Below are 20,388 nucleotides of genomic sequence, written 5' to 3' on the forward strand. Positions count from 1 at the left end.
TACAGTTTTGCTCCAAGTTACCGACACATTTCAAAAACTCCAACTTACAGAGAGTGTATCACCAAAATTGAGAAACTCATTTGAACGCTCATTTATAAAAAGTTACAAATCTCCAAGTACAGAATATAATGATTTTATTGAATTGTAAACAAAGAAGGTTTAAAGATTAGGCTTAATGTTTCTTCTGTATCTCATTACGAATTGGATTTGATTGTGGTTTTAATCCACTCTATCCAGGCATGCACTGAAACCAAGCTAGAAGGTATCTCACTCTGTCCACAATCGTATCCCGTAGACGTCACGCCGACGATAAAGTATCTACCATTGGCCTCACAAATCATTGGGCCCCCTGAATCACCAGAACACACCCCTTGACCATGCTCCTCATCGGCACAAATCAAATACTCTAAATGTTTAAACTGAGAAACATAGCGAAGGATAAACCTGCAAAGTTTATGATCCATGGGGCTGGTTTTTATTTGCTTCAATGTTTTAGAACCTTCTCCCATAGGATCGATGGCTCCAAATCCAATACTAAAGCAATTTTTAGACTTGCTCATGTCTTCATCCGGCAAGCAGATTGGCCTGATGGTGTCAGAGAAGGTTATTGGAGATTCAAGTTTGAGAAGCATGATATCATTGTAAAGAATCCCATCTATAGAATACAATTGTGTAAAATGTTTCTCAGCTTTTATATGTTTTGTCGTGTCCAACTGTGTTATGTTAGTTAATCCAAAATAAACCATGATAGTTGAGTTCCATGACATCATGCAGTGTCCAGCTGTCAGGATCCACCACTCGGTGAGAATTGAACCCCCACACCCCCCAGATTCACCAGAATCATGTGCCAGGAGAAAGACATACCACGGCCAAGCGTTCTCTGGAGCTTCCTCGCCCCTAACAATGGCCTGCGACTGGTCAACAAGAGTCTGACCACACAAGGAACTTTGTTCAAGTTTGTTGTTTGGGTCGGGTTGAGGGACGTTGGTGTGGTTGACACCTTCTAGGATACTCTTAAACCTAGCTTGGTATTCTTCCATAGTGAATGGAAGTTTTTCCAGTGTACAGACGTTCTTTGTGATACCTTGAACGCCGAGGTCCCCAGTCAACAGGACCAGCCAAACTAACACCTGTAAGAAAAACATCAAGTATTATATTGTCAGAGCCGACCCGCGGCATATTATACGCCGTTATTTAGTTTTTGTTTTTTCTACTTTTCAGTAATTCATAATTTGTGAATTCGACAGTACCAACGCTGCCACTGAAAATATTTTTTTAAACACTATAAGTAGCTCGTTAAGGACGATAACCCCCCTCCTTCCCCCCCCCCTCCGTTAAAGCAAACTCCACTTAGTTACCCCCCCCCCCCCCTGCTCTCCCCCTACGTTTAAAATCGTTTCAAACTAAATTATCTGCCCCTAATAGTCGTCACTAAACCCGGCTCTGCTTGTAAACAGCGTGAACCACAGCTCACCAGACTATGTAGGGGTGGGGTGGTAGGGAGCGCGCTTACAGCTTGTTTTCTAGCGTCTCCTAGAAGAGAATTATATATATAGATGAGTTTATTGACTTATTTTAAAAGGGCGCAAACAAACTTCTAGTATCGACATACATGATTTAAGAACACACAACCTGCAGCAGTAGGAATTGGATAAATAATGAAAATTCATGAGCTAACAGACATCATTTGTTCGTACACTCCTTAACCCTTTCACTTAAAAAATAATAAAACGGGAGTAATCTTCCCTAAACTTTCTCGAATATTCTTATATAACACTACGGGGGATGGCACCTTGGGATATAGATATGATTTATAATCCATTTGTATTGACTTTAACTTTATAAAATAGAATAGAATCTCTTAGAAAAAAGAATTGCCCACCAAGTGAACGCCGAAAAAAGTGTGTATAGTAGGGCGGTATATTATTAGTACTTCATAAATCCACATGCGTTTTTTGAGAAATCGGAAATAGCGAAAATTACCACTTCAGGTCAACGGAAATTACTCAATTTGTTTATAAATGGCAGAGAATTAGATCTTTTACTTATATGTGAAATTTCATGTATCTATCTGAAAAAGTACTCAAGTTATAGGCTTTTGAAACATTCAAAGTAGAGAAAGTTCCACTTTCCTTTATCGGAAATCGCTCAAAAGTTGATACAGATCTACAAATTTGATATAATACTTATATATGAAATTTCATCAACCTAGCTGTTACGCTACTCAAGTTATCGTGTTCACAGACACACATACACACACATACACACACACACAGACATACGGACAAGATTTCAATATTATGTTTTTCCGACTTATGGAGGTGTAAAACGTCGAGATTTGAAAAATCTCTTCTTATTTTTTTTTTGCACTATTACAAGACTTTCTCTATACTTCGTATACGAGAAGGTAACAATAAAATGGCAGCTGATGGTTGGTTGACTTATAAGAAGTCACTAGGTAATAGGGCTGGTAAGTAGGTCACCAACCAGTTCTACGGCTCAATAACACCTGCATGAGCCACAGAACTGGTTGGTGACCTACTTACCAGCCCTATTAGCTACACACGTAAAGTTAAGAGACAACATTTTATGACGTCAACATGAAGAGAGTAATGGTGAATGGGGTGGGGGGGGGGGGGTGAGTGGGGAGAGTGAAGAGCGATTTGGGGAGAAGGAAGTAGAGTTAGGAGAGAGGGCGGGAGTTTGGGTAGAAAAACAAGGAACTCCTATGGGGTTAAAAGACTATAAATAATGGGATGGGTGTTATGGGATATTGGTTTGTGTTGTGTAGTGCAAACGATAGACCGTTTCCGAAGTGGAAACTGGGTCGTCTAGTTTTGCTTAATATTGGATAGGGGTAAGTCCCTTAAGGGACGCAGTTCAGTGTGAGGTCACACTTATGAATTTTTAAAAAGTTTCTAAATCTTGACACATTTTACCTATTTATTAATTTTCAATACATTTTATTTGTTGTAAATTTGAATGAAAATCGATTACGTAATCTAACATTGACTTGAATGTTGAGTATTATATAATCATTAAAAATGTTTTTTTAGTTTAATCAACCAATTCACAGGTGCTTTAATAATAACGAGCTGACCCGCGACGTAGCATTCGCCGCTATTTAGTTTAATTCCTATTTTTAGTAATTCATAATTTGTGAATTCAACACTACCAATGCTGCGACTATGAAAAGAGCAAGCAGAACATGTTATTACCTCCCCTTAATTTCAAACAGTTTAATAAATAAATTGTTTGCCCCTGATAGCCGTCACTACTATTGTAAACAGCTCACCAGACTGGTGGGGGTGGGGTGGTAGCGATATGGTCTGTTGAGTTTACGTCTTGGTGGTGTCTTGCATGGTCACCACGTAGAGAATTGTATATATACAAGCCGACCCGCGACATAGCATACACCACTAATTAGTTGTTTTATTTTCTACTTTCAGTAGTTCATAATTTTTAAATTAGACACTACTAATGCTGCGACTGAAAATGTTTTCCTTATCAGTTGCTAGTGAAGGATGATTATCCTCACCTTCACTTTCCATCCCCCCCCCTCCCCCACCCTCCGTGAAAGCAGCCGTCCGTGACGACAGTTTACAGACGACAATGAAAAGTTCAAGCAGAACTTGTTATTACCTCCCCTTAGTTTCAAATCGATTGTAAACATTTAGTGTTAACCACAGCTCACCAGACTGGTGGGGGTGGTGGTGGTAGCTGTATGCCTAGAGAGCTAAGCCTTTACCTGGTGGTGTCTCTTATGGTCCCAGCGTAGAGAATTATATATATATATAGATAGATATAAATATTTGGATAGTTTCGTTTCAAAGAGAAGCAACACAATATTTCTGGCAAAATCAGCAAGCCTGGTAATACGGAAGGGAAATGAAGGCCCTATGCATAGAAATCAGGGCAAGCGAAGAGTGGTGTGATTTTAGAGGTGGGGAGGGGGTGGTTAGGAAAATTGTGTTTATGTCTAACGTGAACCGGGTGTAAAAATCGGCACACAAAAATGGTGACTAGAACATACCTTGGGTGTGTGCTTTAAGTTGTAGAACATTTCTATCGTATCTTGCGTCTTTACATTATTTACATCATTTACACATCCTTACCAAGCTCTGTGAAAACAACAATATCCAGTGAATGGACTTTTAGACTTGACTTGTCTCACTTGACTTTTTGTGTGATTTACCGTTCTATGTATTGTGATACTGTACATTGTAACTATTTCCGATGGTGTAATTGCCCCTTAAAGCGTCAATCGACCCGATTTGCTAGTCTCTCGATATGTCAAAATTTACAATTTAGACATAAATCTTAAGGTTAGAATGATTTAACGATAATTAATTATAGTGAATCATCTTGTCATCATCTTTTCCAGATCGTGCCCAAGAATCATGAGGCAGATGAGGTAGAGTTTATCTGTTTCAGGGCCCTCGGTATATGAAGGGAAAGTGTGGTCAGCACTGTGCCCAGCCACCTATGTTTTCCCTAACGTGAGTCAGGTACCCATCAAGGCTGGGTTGACTCAGGGAGGTTCTGCTGTCTTAAACCCTGATTTGAATTCGAGACTTTCGGGTCGAGCAGTCTAGCTAGGCCACAAGGCCCCAATTATATGAGATTATGAGATTCTATTCTATTATAAAAAGTTTAAGTAATTAAAAATGGATTACAAATATTGTCTATGTCCTGAGTTGCCATCCCTCGTAGTTTAAGAATATTCGAGAAAGTTTAGGGGAGATCACTCCCGGTTTATTTACTTTTATTTACTGTCATTTAAAAGTAAAGTTGGCAAAACACATTTTAAAAATCCATGTCTACAATAATGATCGGAGGCGGTTCATTATCACAGTTGTGTCTATTTTATCTGACGATTTAATTTTTCTTTCTAAAAGATCTAGATCGAGATTACATAGATTCCAGATTAGGTCTAGAAGCTAGATCTAGATTTTAGATCTATCTAGATCCAGATATAGATTCTAGATTCGTGTATTGGTGATGATTTTTTATGGCCAATTTATAGATCTAGATCTAGATTCTAGATCTAGATCTAGTACGAAATTAAGTAAAATACATTTATTTTAAAAAATGTATATCAACGCATAATATAGGATGTACTTACTCATTGTAGATATGTTTTCAATTAATGCTAGGAAGGTTCTTTTCTATCATTTAGATCGTAGTATCGCTTTAAATTTTTTTTCTAGATCTAGATCTCTAAACCAACTTTTTAAAAATAAACACATCGGCCGTGTTGTGCTAATTGGTGCGGTAATTTTATTTTTAAAGTTGCAAACTTTTCGAGATTTTATTTACATTACAGAACAGTGATGTTATGAGAAAAGAAAAAGAAAGCATCGCAAAACATGCTTTGGACTGGAATCCCCGGGGAAAAAACAGGGTGGGCCGGCCAAGGAAGACATGCAGAAAATCGGTTGAAGAAGAGGCGAAAACAGCTGGGCTCACAAGGGCACAGATAAAGGGAGCAGCCCAAAACCGAGTCCGATGGAGATGTGTGGTTGCAGCCCTTTGCTCCCCAGGGGCCACAAAGGAGGGATGATGATGATGATGTTATGAGACTAGGAAAACCTTAATTTAGCGTCGGCAATTATCTAGTAATGTTCGTTGAGTTTCGTAATTGTAAGTTGCGTGTAAACCATGTTTTATTTGACCATGAAAATACAAATAATGTCGGATCATAGTTTCATCGACATAAGGAAATAGGAATAAATAGACCATAATAATAGATTTAAATTAGTAAATCTAAAAATATATAAATAATAAAGTTAAATGTAGTAATCTGTTTAATGTTTTTGACTTGCAGAGGATTTGCGACAATCAAATAACTATATCTAGTTAGCTGCTTGGCCTTAGTAAAAATGATTACAAAAAAAGTAAAAATAATTTCAGTCCACTGCACAAAGTTTTGTGTCGCCGAGGGATGCAGTGTACACTAAATAAAACTAGAGATCTGCTATAATAACAAACAAACAAAAACTAAAACGCTATACACTATGTTCCAATCTAGAATCAAACACCTAAGTTATTAAAGCGAGAGAAGTTTACAGTTTGACATGCTAATTGCTGGTAAGTAGATTAGGGGGGGGGGGGGCATCCATAAATGACATCACGCCTTTTTTGACAATTTTTTACCCCCCCCCCCCATCCCTTCGTCACCCATCGTCACAAAAAGTCAGACCCCCCTAAAATGACGTCACACCTCAGCCTACAACCCCCTTCAGAATTGCAGTTGAATTTTTTTTTTAATGATATTTTTCCAAAATCTTGTCTAAACTCTTTCAACACGAAGTATTTTAATCAATTCCTGTTACAATTTATTTAAAAAGTTTTCTAAAACGCGAAATAACGGCTAAAATTTGATTTTCTAACATTGCTTTTTTTAAAAATGCAAAAACGTGACGTACGTCACACCTTCTGACCCCCCCCCCTTTCATCGCACACCGTCACAAAATTATGGACCCTCCTCACCCCCCTATGAGTGTGACGTCATTTACAGAGTTTCTTCCAGGCATCTCTTCGGGGGACGAAAAATTTTTACCGCCCCCCCGAACGAAATGAAATTTATATAATTTATATAGAAAATATATACTTTTAACAGTGTCCGCCCCCCCCCGAAGAAAGTCTACCGCCCCCCGAAAATTTTAAGTGCCCCCCCCCCCCCGGAGAAAAAAGTCTGGAAGAAACACTGGTCATTTATGGACGACCCCTTACTTGAGAAATTATGTAGCCCAGCCATTTTGATCTGTTTTCATCAGGCTTTCCCTCCGCTTTCTGTCGCATCTCGTACGTCATTGCCAGAGTTTCTTCCAGGCATCACCCCCCCGAAAATTTCAAGTGCATCCCGGAGAGAAAGGTCTGGAAGAAACACTAGTCATTGTAAGACCTACAGGCTCAAGATGAGGCGTCGCGAGGCGGAGGCGGGGGGGGGGGGGGTGAGGACCGCACCGGGTGACACCAAAATGTAACGAGAAAAAAAGGGGGTGACACTATGACTCTTTACCAAACTCATGTCTAAGGGTTTACAAGCCATCGTTCTATTGTGCAACCATGACGCCTTTTACTCGCGACAAACATCAAATATAATTCACGTTTCAAATTCTCTGAAAATATATCTAATTCTGGCACTTTTATTTCGTAAACATAAAAAGTAGTTGGGTTCATCAACGTGCCATATCTTCATTCATTTCATATACATTGTTGCGTACACTACACTTCGTAAACACAATAGTGCTTCATTTTAACAAAGCTACCATATGTTCCGATAAATCGTAATTTTAAAGTTCTCTAAATGGTATTCTTGATTAAAATTTTTAAGAAAAAAAGTCTGGATGCGTGTTTAAAAATTGACTATATTTTATTTAAAAAACAATAACTAGAAGTTGATGTGCAAAATAAAATAAAATAACTTAAAAATAAAAGTGTGTGCAATATATAGCATATGATAACACGACTTCAGCAAATTACTATTGCATTATTGTGCAAGGTGCTAAACAGAATTAGTGAGTATTCATAAGCAAGAGTCAAAATCTGAGCTTTAATTGGGCAGCCATAAACCTGTTGGAGGGTCAAACAAGCATGCATATGAGGGTCACAGTGACACTTATGAGGGTCAAACAACCACACACATAAGGGTCAAACAACAAATCTTATATGGGTCAAACAATCACACTTATAAGTGTTACAGCCACACTTATGAGGATCAAACAACCACACCTAAGAGGGTCAAACAATCACATCTATCAGGGTCAAACAACCACACTTTTGTGGGTCAAACAACCACACCTATGAGGGTCAAACAACTACACTTAAGAGGGTCAAACAACCACACTTAAGAAGGTCAAACAATCACATCTATCAGGGTCAAACAACCACACTTTTTTTGGGTCAAACAACCACACCGATCAGGGTCACACAACCATACATTTTTGGGTCAAACAACTACACCTATTAGGGTTAAACAACCACACAAATGAGGGTCAAACAACCACACATTTGTGGGTCAAACAACCACACTTATGATGATCAAACAACCACACACACGAGGGTCAAACAACCACATCTATGAGGGTCAAACAACCACACTTATGAGGGTAAAAAAACCACACATATGAGGGCCAAACAACCACACCTATGAGGATTAAACAACCACACTTATGAGGGTAAAACAACCACACTATCAGGGTCAAACAACCACACCTATGAGGGTAAAACAACCACACACATGAGGGTTAAACAACCACACTATTGTGGGTCAAACAACCACACTTATGATGATCAAACAACCACACTTATGAGGGTAAAACAACCACACTATCAGGGTCAAACAACCACACCTATGAGGGTCAAACAACCACACCTATGAGGGTAAAACAACCACACTATCAGGGTCAAACAACCACACCTATGAGGGTAAAACAACCACACCTATCAGGGTCAAACAATCACACTTATGAGGGTCAAAAACCACAATTATTAGGGTCACAGCCACACATATGAGGGTCACACAACCACCCCGGTTGAATTCTGGACAAGAGGTATGACACTAGGTGAATTCCGTTCGGACTTGGCCGATTCTATGCTGTGGTCAGTGTCCGCATGCTGGTCAGCTGGCAGTCGGCAGAGCTCTCTAGGATGCTCAGCCAAAATCTCCAGACTGATTTTCGTTTCAGGAGGGACGGCCCACTTTTGCAGCTCGCCGTCTGCTAAAATCAAGTAGATTATCGCTCCCGCTGATGCTGTGGCAGCGCAGACGTAGAAAACGTTCTTCCATTCTTCCGGTGATTTCTGTACAAGACATACTTAGAATCACATAAATAATTTCACGTATTTCTGTACAAGACTTACTTACAATCACATAAACAAAATTTCACGTATTTCTGTACAAGACATACTTACAATCACTAAACAATTTCACGTATTTCTGTATTAGACATATTTAAAAAATCGTACAAACAATGTCGCCGATTTATTCACAATATCGGCAATAATATCGCTGATTTATTCACAAATCCTATTCGCAATCATAATGAATTCATTGATTTCTACACGATATAAATGCATATCTCAACAACCAACCGCATCATGTCTGATGAATGCGTATTTTACCTACATTCGATAACATGTATTCATTTATCATCACCTAATTTTCCTGAGATAAAATGTTTCAAACAGGATTCTATACACCTTTGCATAACTTACGGTTGATGAGTTGTGTAAATATGTTTGTGTATGTTTCACTTACGTTAGGTGTCAGAGCGCCAGCAATGATGGGTGCAACCATGCCAGGTACTGTGGAGAACGTGTTTGTTATGCCAAACAAAATCCCAGCGTAGCTGAAAGAAATTACGGTCGTGCCAATTCATTTATTTAAGAAACATTTTTTTTTTTACAAAATTATTCCAGTATATTTTTTTTCAGTTCCATAAAATTAGAATTATAAAAAAAAAAGAATAAAAGATTTTTTCGTTCATGTTTTAAAATTCACAAGGCATTGATGCAATAAATTCAGCTGAATTTTCTAACATATTTCATGTAGTTTCTTTTCGTAAGCGTAAATTATTTATGCAATTGTGTTTTGAAAACTAATATCTGTAGATAAGCAGCCTTTCTAAATGTTTTCAAAACTAATCTAAATGCAAGCTAGACAAAGCCAAGTTAGCATATACAAAGATAAAACTCAACTCAAACCATAACACTAACCATCAATAGCGGATTAAGGAGTGGCGGGGGGGGGGGGGGGGAAGGGGGCTGAGATGACTGCAGTCAGGGGACCTCTATTGTTGGTTTTCACTATAAAAACTAAAGTTTTAACGTTTGCATTACAAGCTTCAATTTTTTTTACTAAATATCTAACACGCACACACACGCATATATATATATATATATATATATATATATATATATATATATATATATATATATATATATATATATATATATATATATATATATATATATACATACAAGGGCCCCCAAAGAATTTCAGCTGCTCATGCTAAATCCGCCCATGCTAACCATATAAAAAATGTTTAAGGAACTAAATCTTGCATACCTAGCGGCCAGGTCAAAACAATTGACACAATACCTGAGGCCCATGAAGGTAGTACACAAACACAACAAACATTACGTACCTGGGGGCAAGGTCTAGATGATTGACAACATAGCCGGACCTGTTGAGACCCATGAATGTAGTACACAAACACAACAAAGCCACGGCAATATGGCGGTGTTCACAGCTCATCTGACCAACACTGGCGATACAAATGGCGGTCCCTACAAAAGCTGAGAATAATAAACAAATAATTACTGTATTGTGCACCCGATTCCGTTGTCGGTAAGGGAGGTCACACCGAAGTACTACACACTGTTTACATTTGGAAGATGATGGCCAGAAAAATTCGGAATGGATAACTACGCGCACAAAATTGCTAAAGCGAATTTATTTTAAACTTACAGACTTTGTTTTAGCAACGCATGACCGAATACGAATTTTGAGTGGAAAGACCTTCTGACTGACCCACTTACACTTACATGTGAACTGGAAAGACCTTCTGACTGTCCCACTTACATGTAAACTGGAAAGACCTTATGACTGACCCACTTACACTTACATGTAAACTGGAAAGACCTTTTGACTGCCCTACTTACACTTACATGTAAACTGGAAAGACCTTCTGACTGTCCCACTTACACTTACATGTAAACTGAAAAGACCTTCTGACTGTCCACTTACACTTACATGTAAACTGAAAAGACCTTCTCACTGTCCCACTTACACTTACATGTAAACTGTAAGGACCTTCTGACTGTCCCACTTACACTTACATGTAAACTGGAAAAACCTCTGACTGTCCACTTACACTTACATGTAAACTGGAAAGACCTTCTGACTGTCCTACTTACATGTAAACTGGAAAGACCTTCTGACTGTCCTACTTACATGTAAACTGGAAAGACCTTCTGACTGTCCTACTTACATGTAAACTGGAAAGACCTCCTGACTGTCCCACTTACACTTACATGTAAACTGGAACGACCTTCTGACTGTCCCACTTACACTTACATGTAAACTGGAAAGACCTTCTGACTGCCCCACTTACACTTACATGTAAACTGGAAAGACCTTCTGACTGCCCCACTTACACTTACATGTAAACTGGAAAGACCTTCTGACAGTCCCACTTACATGTAAGCTGAAAAGACCTTCCGACTTACCCACTTACACTTACATGTAAACTGAAAAGACCTTCTGACTGCCCTACTTACACTTACATTTAAACTAGAAAGACTTTCTGACTGTCCCACTTACATGTAAACTGGAAAGACCTTCTGACTGTCCCACTTACATATAAACTGGAAAGACCTTCCTGAATGACCAACTTACACTTACATGTAAACTGGAAAGACCTTCTGACTGTTCTTGTAGACATCCAGCCCTTCTCTCTGAATGTGTCAGCGGCGTAACCTCCGGCAATAGAAGAGACGAACTGGCACACATAGGGCAGGGCAGACAGAAGCCCGTTCTGTAGGAGATATGTAATTCGATTGCTATACATATTATTGTTATTTTTTCCATACTGGACAAATGCGATTATTAACTCGTCATTTCTGGTGATGGATGGATGTGTGAGCGCAGCTTTAAGTCGTATCTCCTCCTCAACGAAGCAATATCGAGGACTAGTTCCAAAGCAAATATGTTAAGCAAAATCCGAGGATGATTGTGGGCCAAAAAAATTCCCGGAGTTCCTTCCTGGATTTCCCGGAAAAGCCAAAAAACCTCGAAAAAATGCAGTTTTTGGCCCATATCTCGGCAACCAGACCACTTAGCGACTTGAAACATTTACCAATCGATTCCTGCCATAATTTAAAACAATATTGCCGAAGAAAGTTTTCAAAAATATCCTTTTGTTCGGTCACAAAAAAATAATTAAGGAAATTGCGCTTAAATTGTCACTAGACTTTTTATTAACTTGTTTTTAATTGGGCCCACATATTATAAGTGGGACGGAGTGGCCAAGCAGTAGAGAGCTGGACTGCTGACCCGTTAGCCTCGAGTTCAAATCCGGGTTTCAATTTAGTAAACCGTCCCGGAATCTACCCAGCTCTGATGGATACCTAACTCACGTTCGGGAAAGTAAAGGCGGCTGGGCATAGTGCTGACCACATTATCCCTTCATATACCGAGGTCACAGAGTGAACTCTACTTGTCTACGGTACCGTAGACCGTCAGGTTTGAAAGGGAGTTTTACTTACTACTTACATATTATGAGCAAAACATTTCAAAACATTATCTTCCTAAAGGAATAAATTGATGAACTACGAATTACGTGATTTTTTTTTATGAAAGGAGGGTAAAGTTGAACAAACCTGCTTAATGTCGAAGTTCAAACTTTCTTTCATGAAAAGTGGAAGTGACGTCAGCAATGTGTAATTGACGTAGTTGTTGCAAGTGTGTGCTATAATGGCTGCCCACAGAGGCCCGGAAGTAAACATTTGTAACCATGGCACCCGCTTGACCTGGGCCAAGATAGCAACAATAAATCGTTTAAAACTTCTATTACACAAAAGTAGATACAGGCTTTCTCAAAGAAATGATTCATAATGAGTAAATTTTTTTTGTTTAAATAAACAATGCATGAGTTCATTAGAAAGTAGAAACAGAGGCGTAGCGACCCTTCCCGGCGCCCGGGGACAAACTTTCAATTTGGAGACCCCCTCTCTCTGGAACAACCTATCAATTTTCAATTTGCACACCCCTCGAACTTTCAATTTGCCCCCCCCCCCCCCGCTCAAACTTTCAATTTGCGCCCCCTCAAACTTTCAATTTGCACCCACCCCTTAAACTTTCAATGTTTTTACAACCCATTTTGGCGCCCCCTAAGGTCGGCGCCCGGGGACATATGTACTCCCCGTCCCCCCCCCCCCGCTACGCCTCTGAGTAGAAATATGTTTTCTTAAACGAATTTATTATATTTTTTTATTTAAATTGACAATTCACGATTAAAATTACGATTTTAATATTGTAAACCCAACCTACTGATTTATCCCATAACATTGTCAAATGCCCTGATTATAGAACTTAATCTTCCCGAAACATAATCAATGGTTATATTACAACAACCTCGAATCCCTACTCTGATAACAACAGCAACCTGAAGTAGCTCACGTCATGGACTAACTGACCCTTTAATACGAACCTAGAATTCCTTCTAGCAGTCCAGTGTTTCTTCAAAGACATTTTTCTCCGTGGAAGCACTTGAAATTTTTGGGGGGTAGGGGGGGGTGGACTAAAATTTCCGGGGACGGGGGGGGGGGGGGGGGCGGGGGACTGTTAAAAGTATATTTTCTATATAAATTCTATTTCGTTCGCGGGGCGGTATAATTTCTTTGGTGGGGGGGGGGGGGTCCTTGAAGAGATGCCTGTAAGAAACTCTGTAGCAGTCTAGAGCACGAACTGTCAACAGGAGCAGCCGTACCTTCTTGACGTCGCCTCTGCCTATGGAAGCCTCGATGTAGAACTTCTCCCTTACCTTCTTGACGTCGCCTCTGCCTATGGAAGCCTCGATGTAGAACTTCTCCCTTACCTTCTTGACGTCGCCTCTGCCTATGGAAGCCTCGATGTAGAACTTCTCCCTTACCTTCTTGACGTCGCCTCTGTCTATGGAAGCCTCGATGTAGAACTTCTCCCTTACCTTCTTGACGTCGCCTCTGCCTATGGAAGCCTCGATGTAGAACTTCTCCCTTACCTTCTTGACGTTGCCTCTGCCTATGGAAGCCTCGATGTAGAACTTCTCCCTTACCTTCTTGACGTCGCCTCTGCCTATGGAAGCCTCGATGTAGAACTTCTCCCTCTCCGTGATGAACCTGTGTTTAGCTGGGGTGTCGGCCGTGAAGAGAAACCAGAGGACAACCCACAGCATGTTGAACAGACCTGGGGGGATGAGGGTGGGTGAGGTGAGTGGTGGGTGGAGTGAGTGGTGGGTGGGGTAAAGGGTGGGTGGGGTAAAGTGTGGGTGGAGTGAGTGGTGGGTGGGGTAAAGGGTGGGTGGGGTAAAGGGTGGGTGGGGTAAATTGTGGCTGGAGTGAGAGGTGGGTGAAGTGAGAGGTGGGTGGAGTGAGTGGTGGGTGGATTGAAGGGTGTGTGGAGTGAGGGTGGGCAGAGAGAAGGTGGGTGGAGTGAAAGGTGGGTGGAGTGAAGGGTGGGTGGAGTGAAGGGTGGGTGGAGTGAGTGGTGGGTGGAGTGGTGGGTGGGTGGAGTGAAGGGTGGGTGGATTGAAGGGTGTGTGGAGTGAGGGTGGGCAGAGTGAAGGTGGGTGGAGTGAGTGGTGGGTGGAGTGGTGGGTGGGTGGAGTGAGGGTGGGCAGAGAGAAGGTGGGTGGAGTGAAAGGTGGGTGGAGTGAGGGTGGGTGGAGTGAAGGGTGGGTGGAGTGAGTGGGGTAGGAGAGAGTGGTAGGTGGAGTGAAGGGTGGGTGGAGTGAAGGGTGGGTGGAATGAGTGGTGGGTGGAGTGAGTGGTGGGAGGAGTGATGGGTTGGTGGAGTGATGGGTGGGTGGAGTGAGTGGTTTGTGGAGGGAGTGGTGTGTGTAGATTGAACGGTGGGTGAAGTAAGTGGTGAATAGAGTAAACGAGTGGGTGGAGTGAAGAATGGAGTGAGGGTGGGTGGCGTGTGTAATGAAGACTAATTATAAAACAATGAATGACAAATACCTTACTGTTTCAAATCCCGTTCTCTAATTATTAACACCTCTTCTCGTTCAAAAAAAGCAATAAGAACTTACCTGACAAGTAAAAGATGGAACCCCAGCCGTTGTCGAACCCGTACTGGCAGAGTAGCCCGGATATTGAAAACGTCGCTATGTTTCCCACTAAAGGACCTGGACACAAAATAAAGAACCATTTAGTGATGTCACAGAGTGGTCGAGTGGTAGAGCGCATGTTGCTAACCCTAAGTTCTGAGCGTATGTTGCTAACCCTAAGTTCTAAAGCTCGTCTTCTGACCAATGAGGCTTGTTAGCTTCACTAGCTACCCGTTTAGGAGAGTAAACCCTGAAATCAAACAGGAGCGGAGCCCGGTTCCCAGGAAAATGCGCAAACGGAAAACTGCACATCGGAAAACTGCGGTATAAAAATGCGCAATTACAAATTAAATACACTAATAATAAACTTTAACTTTTTTGTATTTCGCGTAAAAATGTTTATATTATGCTACAACATACATGTGGTCATTCTTAATATTTATTAATATCTATACATTTTTAATGCTCGATTTAAGAAAACAAAAAAAGCCCTTGCGAAATTTTTTTCCCGGTGCGAATCTTTCCTTTTATCTTGGAGCCTCTTTGATTATACGATTGGCAGCTTCTAAAACCATAGTTAGTGCAAAACGTATTGCTTAGCATTCCTTATGACTATACCAACAGAGTGATGACCATGTATGTGTAAGCTTCTGGGGACTTCATAGCCATTTCTTCCCAGATCAAACGCGCCTTATCCAATATTGTTTGTGGACGTCAAAGGTGTCGTAAAGTTAGATAAATCCCCCCCCCCCCTTTTCCACCCCCCCCCCCCTCGTTATACAAAATAAGGAAGATAAAGTTTGCCAGGGGTTTGAAAGACTTGGATTTTAATATTTTTCCTTTACATCTTCAGTCTTGTGACATCCATCTTTCTTTGATAAAGTCAAGCTGTCCGTCAAAATAAATTATCACAACCATGGATATTTGGATTCATAATGACCTACTCCAGTCTAATAAGTTATTTGTAAACTACCTGCAAATGTGTAGGACGCCATTTTACTTCTCTCAAATGGTGGTGTCCATTTTCCCAGCATCGCGTGCACACATGGAAAGGTAACTCCCTGAAATTTGTAAAACACTATATGAAGATACGTGTGACATATGTGTAGCTTACAGAAAAACTTGTTTAAGTAAATAAAGTGTAAACTTAGTTAATCAAAGCAAATGTGCAGCTTTTATACGATGTTTAAAGAAAAAAATTTTTTTTGTAATTATGTGTACGTTTTATTGAAATCACAGTCACTCACTGCGGCAAATCCCAGGATAAAACGTATAGCGTACACGAGGTACACGTGCGTTCTAGCACTAACCGGCGTCAAGAGCGTGCACAGGGCACAGAAAAACATGGCCACACCCCAGACTCTTTTACCACCGTATCTGGACGCCAGCCACCCACCTGAGGAAAAGGAAACGTTACATTAGATAAAGACACAATAGGAATATATGAACGCTGGCAACACTACTGAATGTCTGCATGGAATCAGTGGCGTAGCGAGGTCGGGTGTCACCCGGTGCGGCACTTAATGGTGTCACCCCCCAGAGGCGTAGCAACCCTTCGATTTGCACCCCACCCCCTCAAAATTTTCTATATATATTTTGCTATTTTTTGCCTTGGTGTCACCCCCTAAAAGGTGTCACCCGGTGCGGTCCGCACCCCCGCCCCTCCCCCCCCTCGCTACGCCTCTGCAGGGAATTATTCTAGAATTAAAATATAGTTAATAATTGAATTAATATTCATGATCGGATATTGAAATGTGAATAACAATATACTAAAATTAATTGGGTGGAGTTTAGCAAAATATACCTTTATTAATCTTACAATTACACACATATAAAATAGCTATTTCTTCAACAATAAAAAAAAACAAAACTCCAAAATACTGATATTAAAATTAAGTTTTATTTCTTTAAATTATATAATGATAACACTAATATATTGACATAATTTCGTACATTAAATATCTAGTTAAGAAAAGGTAAAAAGGGTAGGTGCAAAAAAGACACAGTTAGATTATAAAGCTTTTTGTTAAGGTTAGTTTAGGATACTGAAATGTAGTCGGTAGAAAAACCATGTAGTAAGAGAGTTCATAGAAAGACCAGTTAATTGACACGTGACTATAGCAACAGTTATTTTAAATGGTTTCCCTTACTTGGTATCTGTGTGAAGATGTAGCCATAGAAGTACATAGACAGAAGCTCAGACCGAGTGCTTTTGCTCCAATCAAACTCAGCTCTCTAGTGTTGGAGAACAACATTTCAAAGTGTATTGTTTAAAAATCACAACAAAAAAAAAAAGATTTTTTTTGGGGGGGGGGGGGGGTGGACTTAAATTTTCGAGGAGGAGGGGGGGGGGCGTAAAGGTTACAATATGTATTTGCTGCATGTTTTTTTTTAATGTTATCTTTTTTGTTCAGTGAGGAGTGGACGTGCTTTGAGGGTGGGAGGAGGGGTGGGGAGTGCCCCCTCCCGAAGAGATGCCTAAAAGAAGTAATGGGATATTATATCATGAAATCAACTTTCACATTTATACACAGATCCGCCAACAACATCTCAAATTCTCGAACTCACGTCGTTTGTGTTTTTGTCGACTCCCATATCGCTGTCACCCCCACACACGTCATCCGTGACGTTACCGGAAGTGACGTGACTCAGGTTGGCGGACGTGACGTTGAGGGGCGTGTTCCTCACCATACAGATGATGGCGACAGAGATGTTGACGCGGGTTGTGTAGATCAGGACGTTGCCTATAAAAGCCAGGAAGGCGAGGACCAGCCTCTGGGAGCAGAAGAGGGGCGCTAGGGTGGGGGGGGGGGAGGGGAGAGGAGGTTTACAAAAGATCAATTTATGTTTTATAAACTGGACGAACTTAATCTAATTGATTTAAACAGTAAGTACCAATATTATAAATCTGATCAGTTTTCATGATAGTTAATTTCATTTTTTAAATTGAATTAATTAAAATATTTTAACGCTTTTTTAAATGATTTAAACTAAATGATCCAAGACTATCTTCATCATCTTTCCCGATCGTGTTTAAAACAGAGTTCGTCTTTTTCTATGACCCAGTAGCGTAGGGGGGGGGGGGGGGGGGGTTCAAATTTTTACCCGGGGACAAACTTTCGATTTGCACCTCCCCCCCCCCCCCCCCCCAGTCATCAAACTTTCGATTTCCACCCCCCCCCCCCCATCAAACTTTCGATTTACACCCCCCTCATACTTTATTTATATGTACCAAGGGGTCTGTGGGGGGGGGGGGGGGGGGCTTATGACCCCCTAACCCCCCCCCCCCTGCCTACGCCACTGCTATGACCTCTGCATACAGTAGCGAGTTTGGTCAGTACTATAACCAACAACCTTTGCTTCCCTAACTTTTCCCTGACTTTTTAAAATTTCGGACAAAAGTAATTAAATGAACGTGGAATAAAAACAATGATTAAACGCGATAAAAATGAATTATAATTAAACATCTGCCGTAGAGGTAAGAAGATAACAAGTTAGTAAACTAGACATAAAATTATTTTCCACTGGAGTTAAAAAAGTTTACCTTTAACGACTTCCCCCATTTTAAGTATTTCTTGTCAAAACACACCAAAAAAATTGTGCAAGTATCAATTAAAGTGCACAGCCAAAAAGTTACAATTTTAACTGACACAGAGGTTAATTCTAATGATACTCAGTTTCAAGTACATTTTGAGATTAAAATTAGGTCGTTTGGACGAGATTTTACTTTCTTATCTCAAAGGCGGAGATAGCATTGTTAAATTAAGACTAAACTGTAAAAAAAAACAAATTGAGTTTATACTATAAAGAAAATGTTCATGTTGCTTTTATTTCTAAGAGCGTTTGGAAAAAAAAATTGAATGTAAAAGTAATAAATAAATTTAAAAAAAAATGGCTATTGCGTATGACTGTTAACTCTTATTGTTATGTACCTAAGAGGTCAAAGGTCACTGGACGTAGTTAAGTAATGGATCCGCCTATTTCAGCAAGTAATCCCTAAGCAAACAAAAAGTCATGCACAGCCAATTGTACAATTAATGCGTTGGTGTGTATACACATATTATTTTGTTTTCATTTTGCTGTCTCTGTTGTGAATTAAACAGGGCATCCCGTAACACAAAAGACAGTCTACATGGGTAGATGAAGTAGAGTTTATCTGTTTCACGGCGTAACCCGTTTTAACCAAAAAAAAACAATTTCACATATTTTAAAAATATGTCCAAGTTTTGACAGCAAATCATGTACATTTGGTAGTGCTATGTTGAAAATAATATCAATCATTATACCAGTGGCGTCGCTTGGTCGGGGGTCACCCAGTGCCGCACTTCGTGGTGTCACCCCCCCCCCCCCCCAAAGATATATATATATATATATATATATATATATATATATATATATATATATATATATATATATATATATATATATATATATATAGACAGATATATATATATATATAGACAGATATATATATATAGACAGATATATATATATATATATATATATATATATATATATATATATATATATATATATATATATATATATATATATATATATATATATATATATATATATATAAAGTTCGCACATTTTCGTCATCGTGTTACCCTCACCCTCATGTAATAATTATCGATTTTTACTTAAAAGACTATGTAACTCAAATCATTAATGGAACTGACAAAAAACATTTTCTTCTGTCATGGTGTCAACCCCCTAATTGGTGTTATCCGATGCGGTCCGCAACCCCCGCCCCGCCCTCGCTACGCCTCTGCATTATACATCTGTATTTCAGCGCATATTCGTCTGTACAGCTCGAATACACCATAGAGTCGGCTGAAAATTTTACTTCAATATAATTTTGATATCTACTAACCGTTAAAAAAAAAAATTTAACCGTGCCTAAAGCGTTAAATAGCAGTAACTGCAATATGTTGGTTTAGATAAAACTCGCGCTAATGGTTGGCATTTTATTAACATTGCCTAGTTGTTATGGGTTTTTTTTTAAACCGTACGATCTAGAGCAAGGGTCTCCAAACTACGGCCCGCGGGCCGGATGCGGCCCGCGAGGTCCTCTCATCCGGCCCTCGAAAAAAAAAAAGTTGGTTGGAGGTGGCTGAGGAAAAATTCAAAACAAACTGAAAATGTAACATAGGGTGCAAATACCACTGAAGTAAATGTGGCCAGTTGCAGAGCTCAGGCCCTCCTTAAAGGTAAATTCAAATAAGGGCGTGTATGTTTTATAAGAAAGACTTTCCTAATATTAAAACTTTTTCATCAAAGTACCTTTCAAATTTTGGAACAACATAGAAACTTTATCAAGAATGAAGTAGGCCTACGTGAAGAACAATTTGAGAACAAACCTGGACCTCGAGTCGGCTCGAGTGCGTTGTCGGTCCCCGACAGTGTTTCTTTTAGACTTTTTCTTGGGTGGGGGACACTTGATATATATATATATATATATATATATATATATATATATATATATATATATATATATATATATATATAATTTCCGTTGGGGGGGGGGTAAGTTTCGTCGTGAGTAAGTAACTCTGGCCCCCGAACT

General features: G+C 39.8%; 2 protein-coding genes across 3 annotated transcripts; both read right to left on the reverse strand.

The window, feature by feature from the left end:
• Window positions 1-91: 91 nt before the first annotated feature.
• On the reverse strand, window positions 92-1,122 carry LOC131928318 (serine protease 38-like). The gene has a single exon (XM_059284322.1). The coding sequence runs from the start codon at window positions 1,038-1,040 to the stop codon at window positions 195-197; it is 846 nt and encodes a 281-aa protein (XP_059140305.1). The 5' UTR covers window positions 1,041-1,122; the 3' UTR covers window positions 92-194.
• A 7,157-nt stretch (window positions 1,123-8,279) lies between these two features.
• Window positions 8,280-18,495, reverse strand: LOC131928317 (sialin). Of its 2 annotated transcripts, XM_059284320.1 has the most exons (13): window positions 18,364-18,495; window positions 17,388-17,614; window positions 16,970-17,054; window positions 16,067-16,215; window positions 15,793-15,880; window positions 14,802-14,897; window positions 13,824-13,954; window positions 12,391-12,540; window positions 11,431-11,546; window positions 11,044-11,060; window positions 10,155-10,305; window positions 9,266-9,356; window positions 8,280-8,808 (listed from the first exon to the last, which is right to left on the reverse strand). In XM_059284320.1, the coding sequence occupies exons 1-13, from the start codon at window positions 18,380-18,382 to the stop codon at window positions 8,524-8,526; spliced, it is 1,605 nt and encodes a 534-aa protein (XP_059140303.1). In that variant the 5' UTR covers window positions 18,383-18,495; the 3' UTR covers window positions 8,280-8,523. The 2 variants fall into 2 exon arrangements, with proteins under 2 accessions (XP_059140303.1, XP_059140302.1); XM_059284319.1 differs by lacking the exon at window positions 11,044-11,060 and having other exon boundaries at window positions 11,414-11,546.
• Between the last annotated feature and the right edge of the window lie 1,893 nt (window positions 18,496-20,388).

The sequence above is a fragment of the Physella acuta genome, unplaced genomic scaffold (assembly GCF_028476545.2).
Source record: "Physella acuta isolate Inbredline_101_S28 unplaced genomic scaffold, ASM2847654v3 ptg001482l, whole genome shotgun sequence".
Lineage (NCBI taxonomy): Eukaryota > Metazoa > Mollusca > Gastropoda > Physidae > Physella > Physella acuta.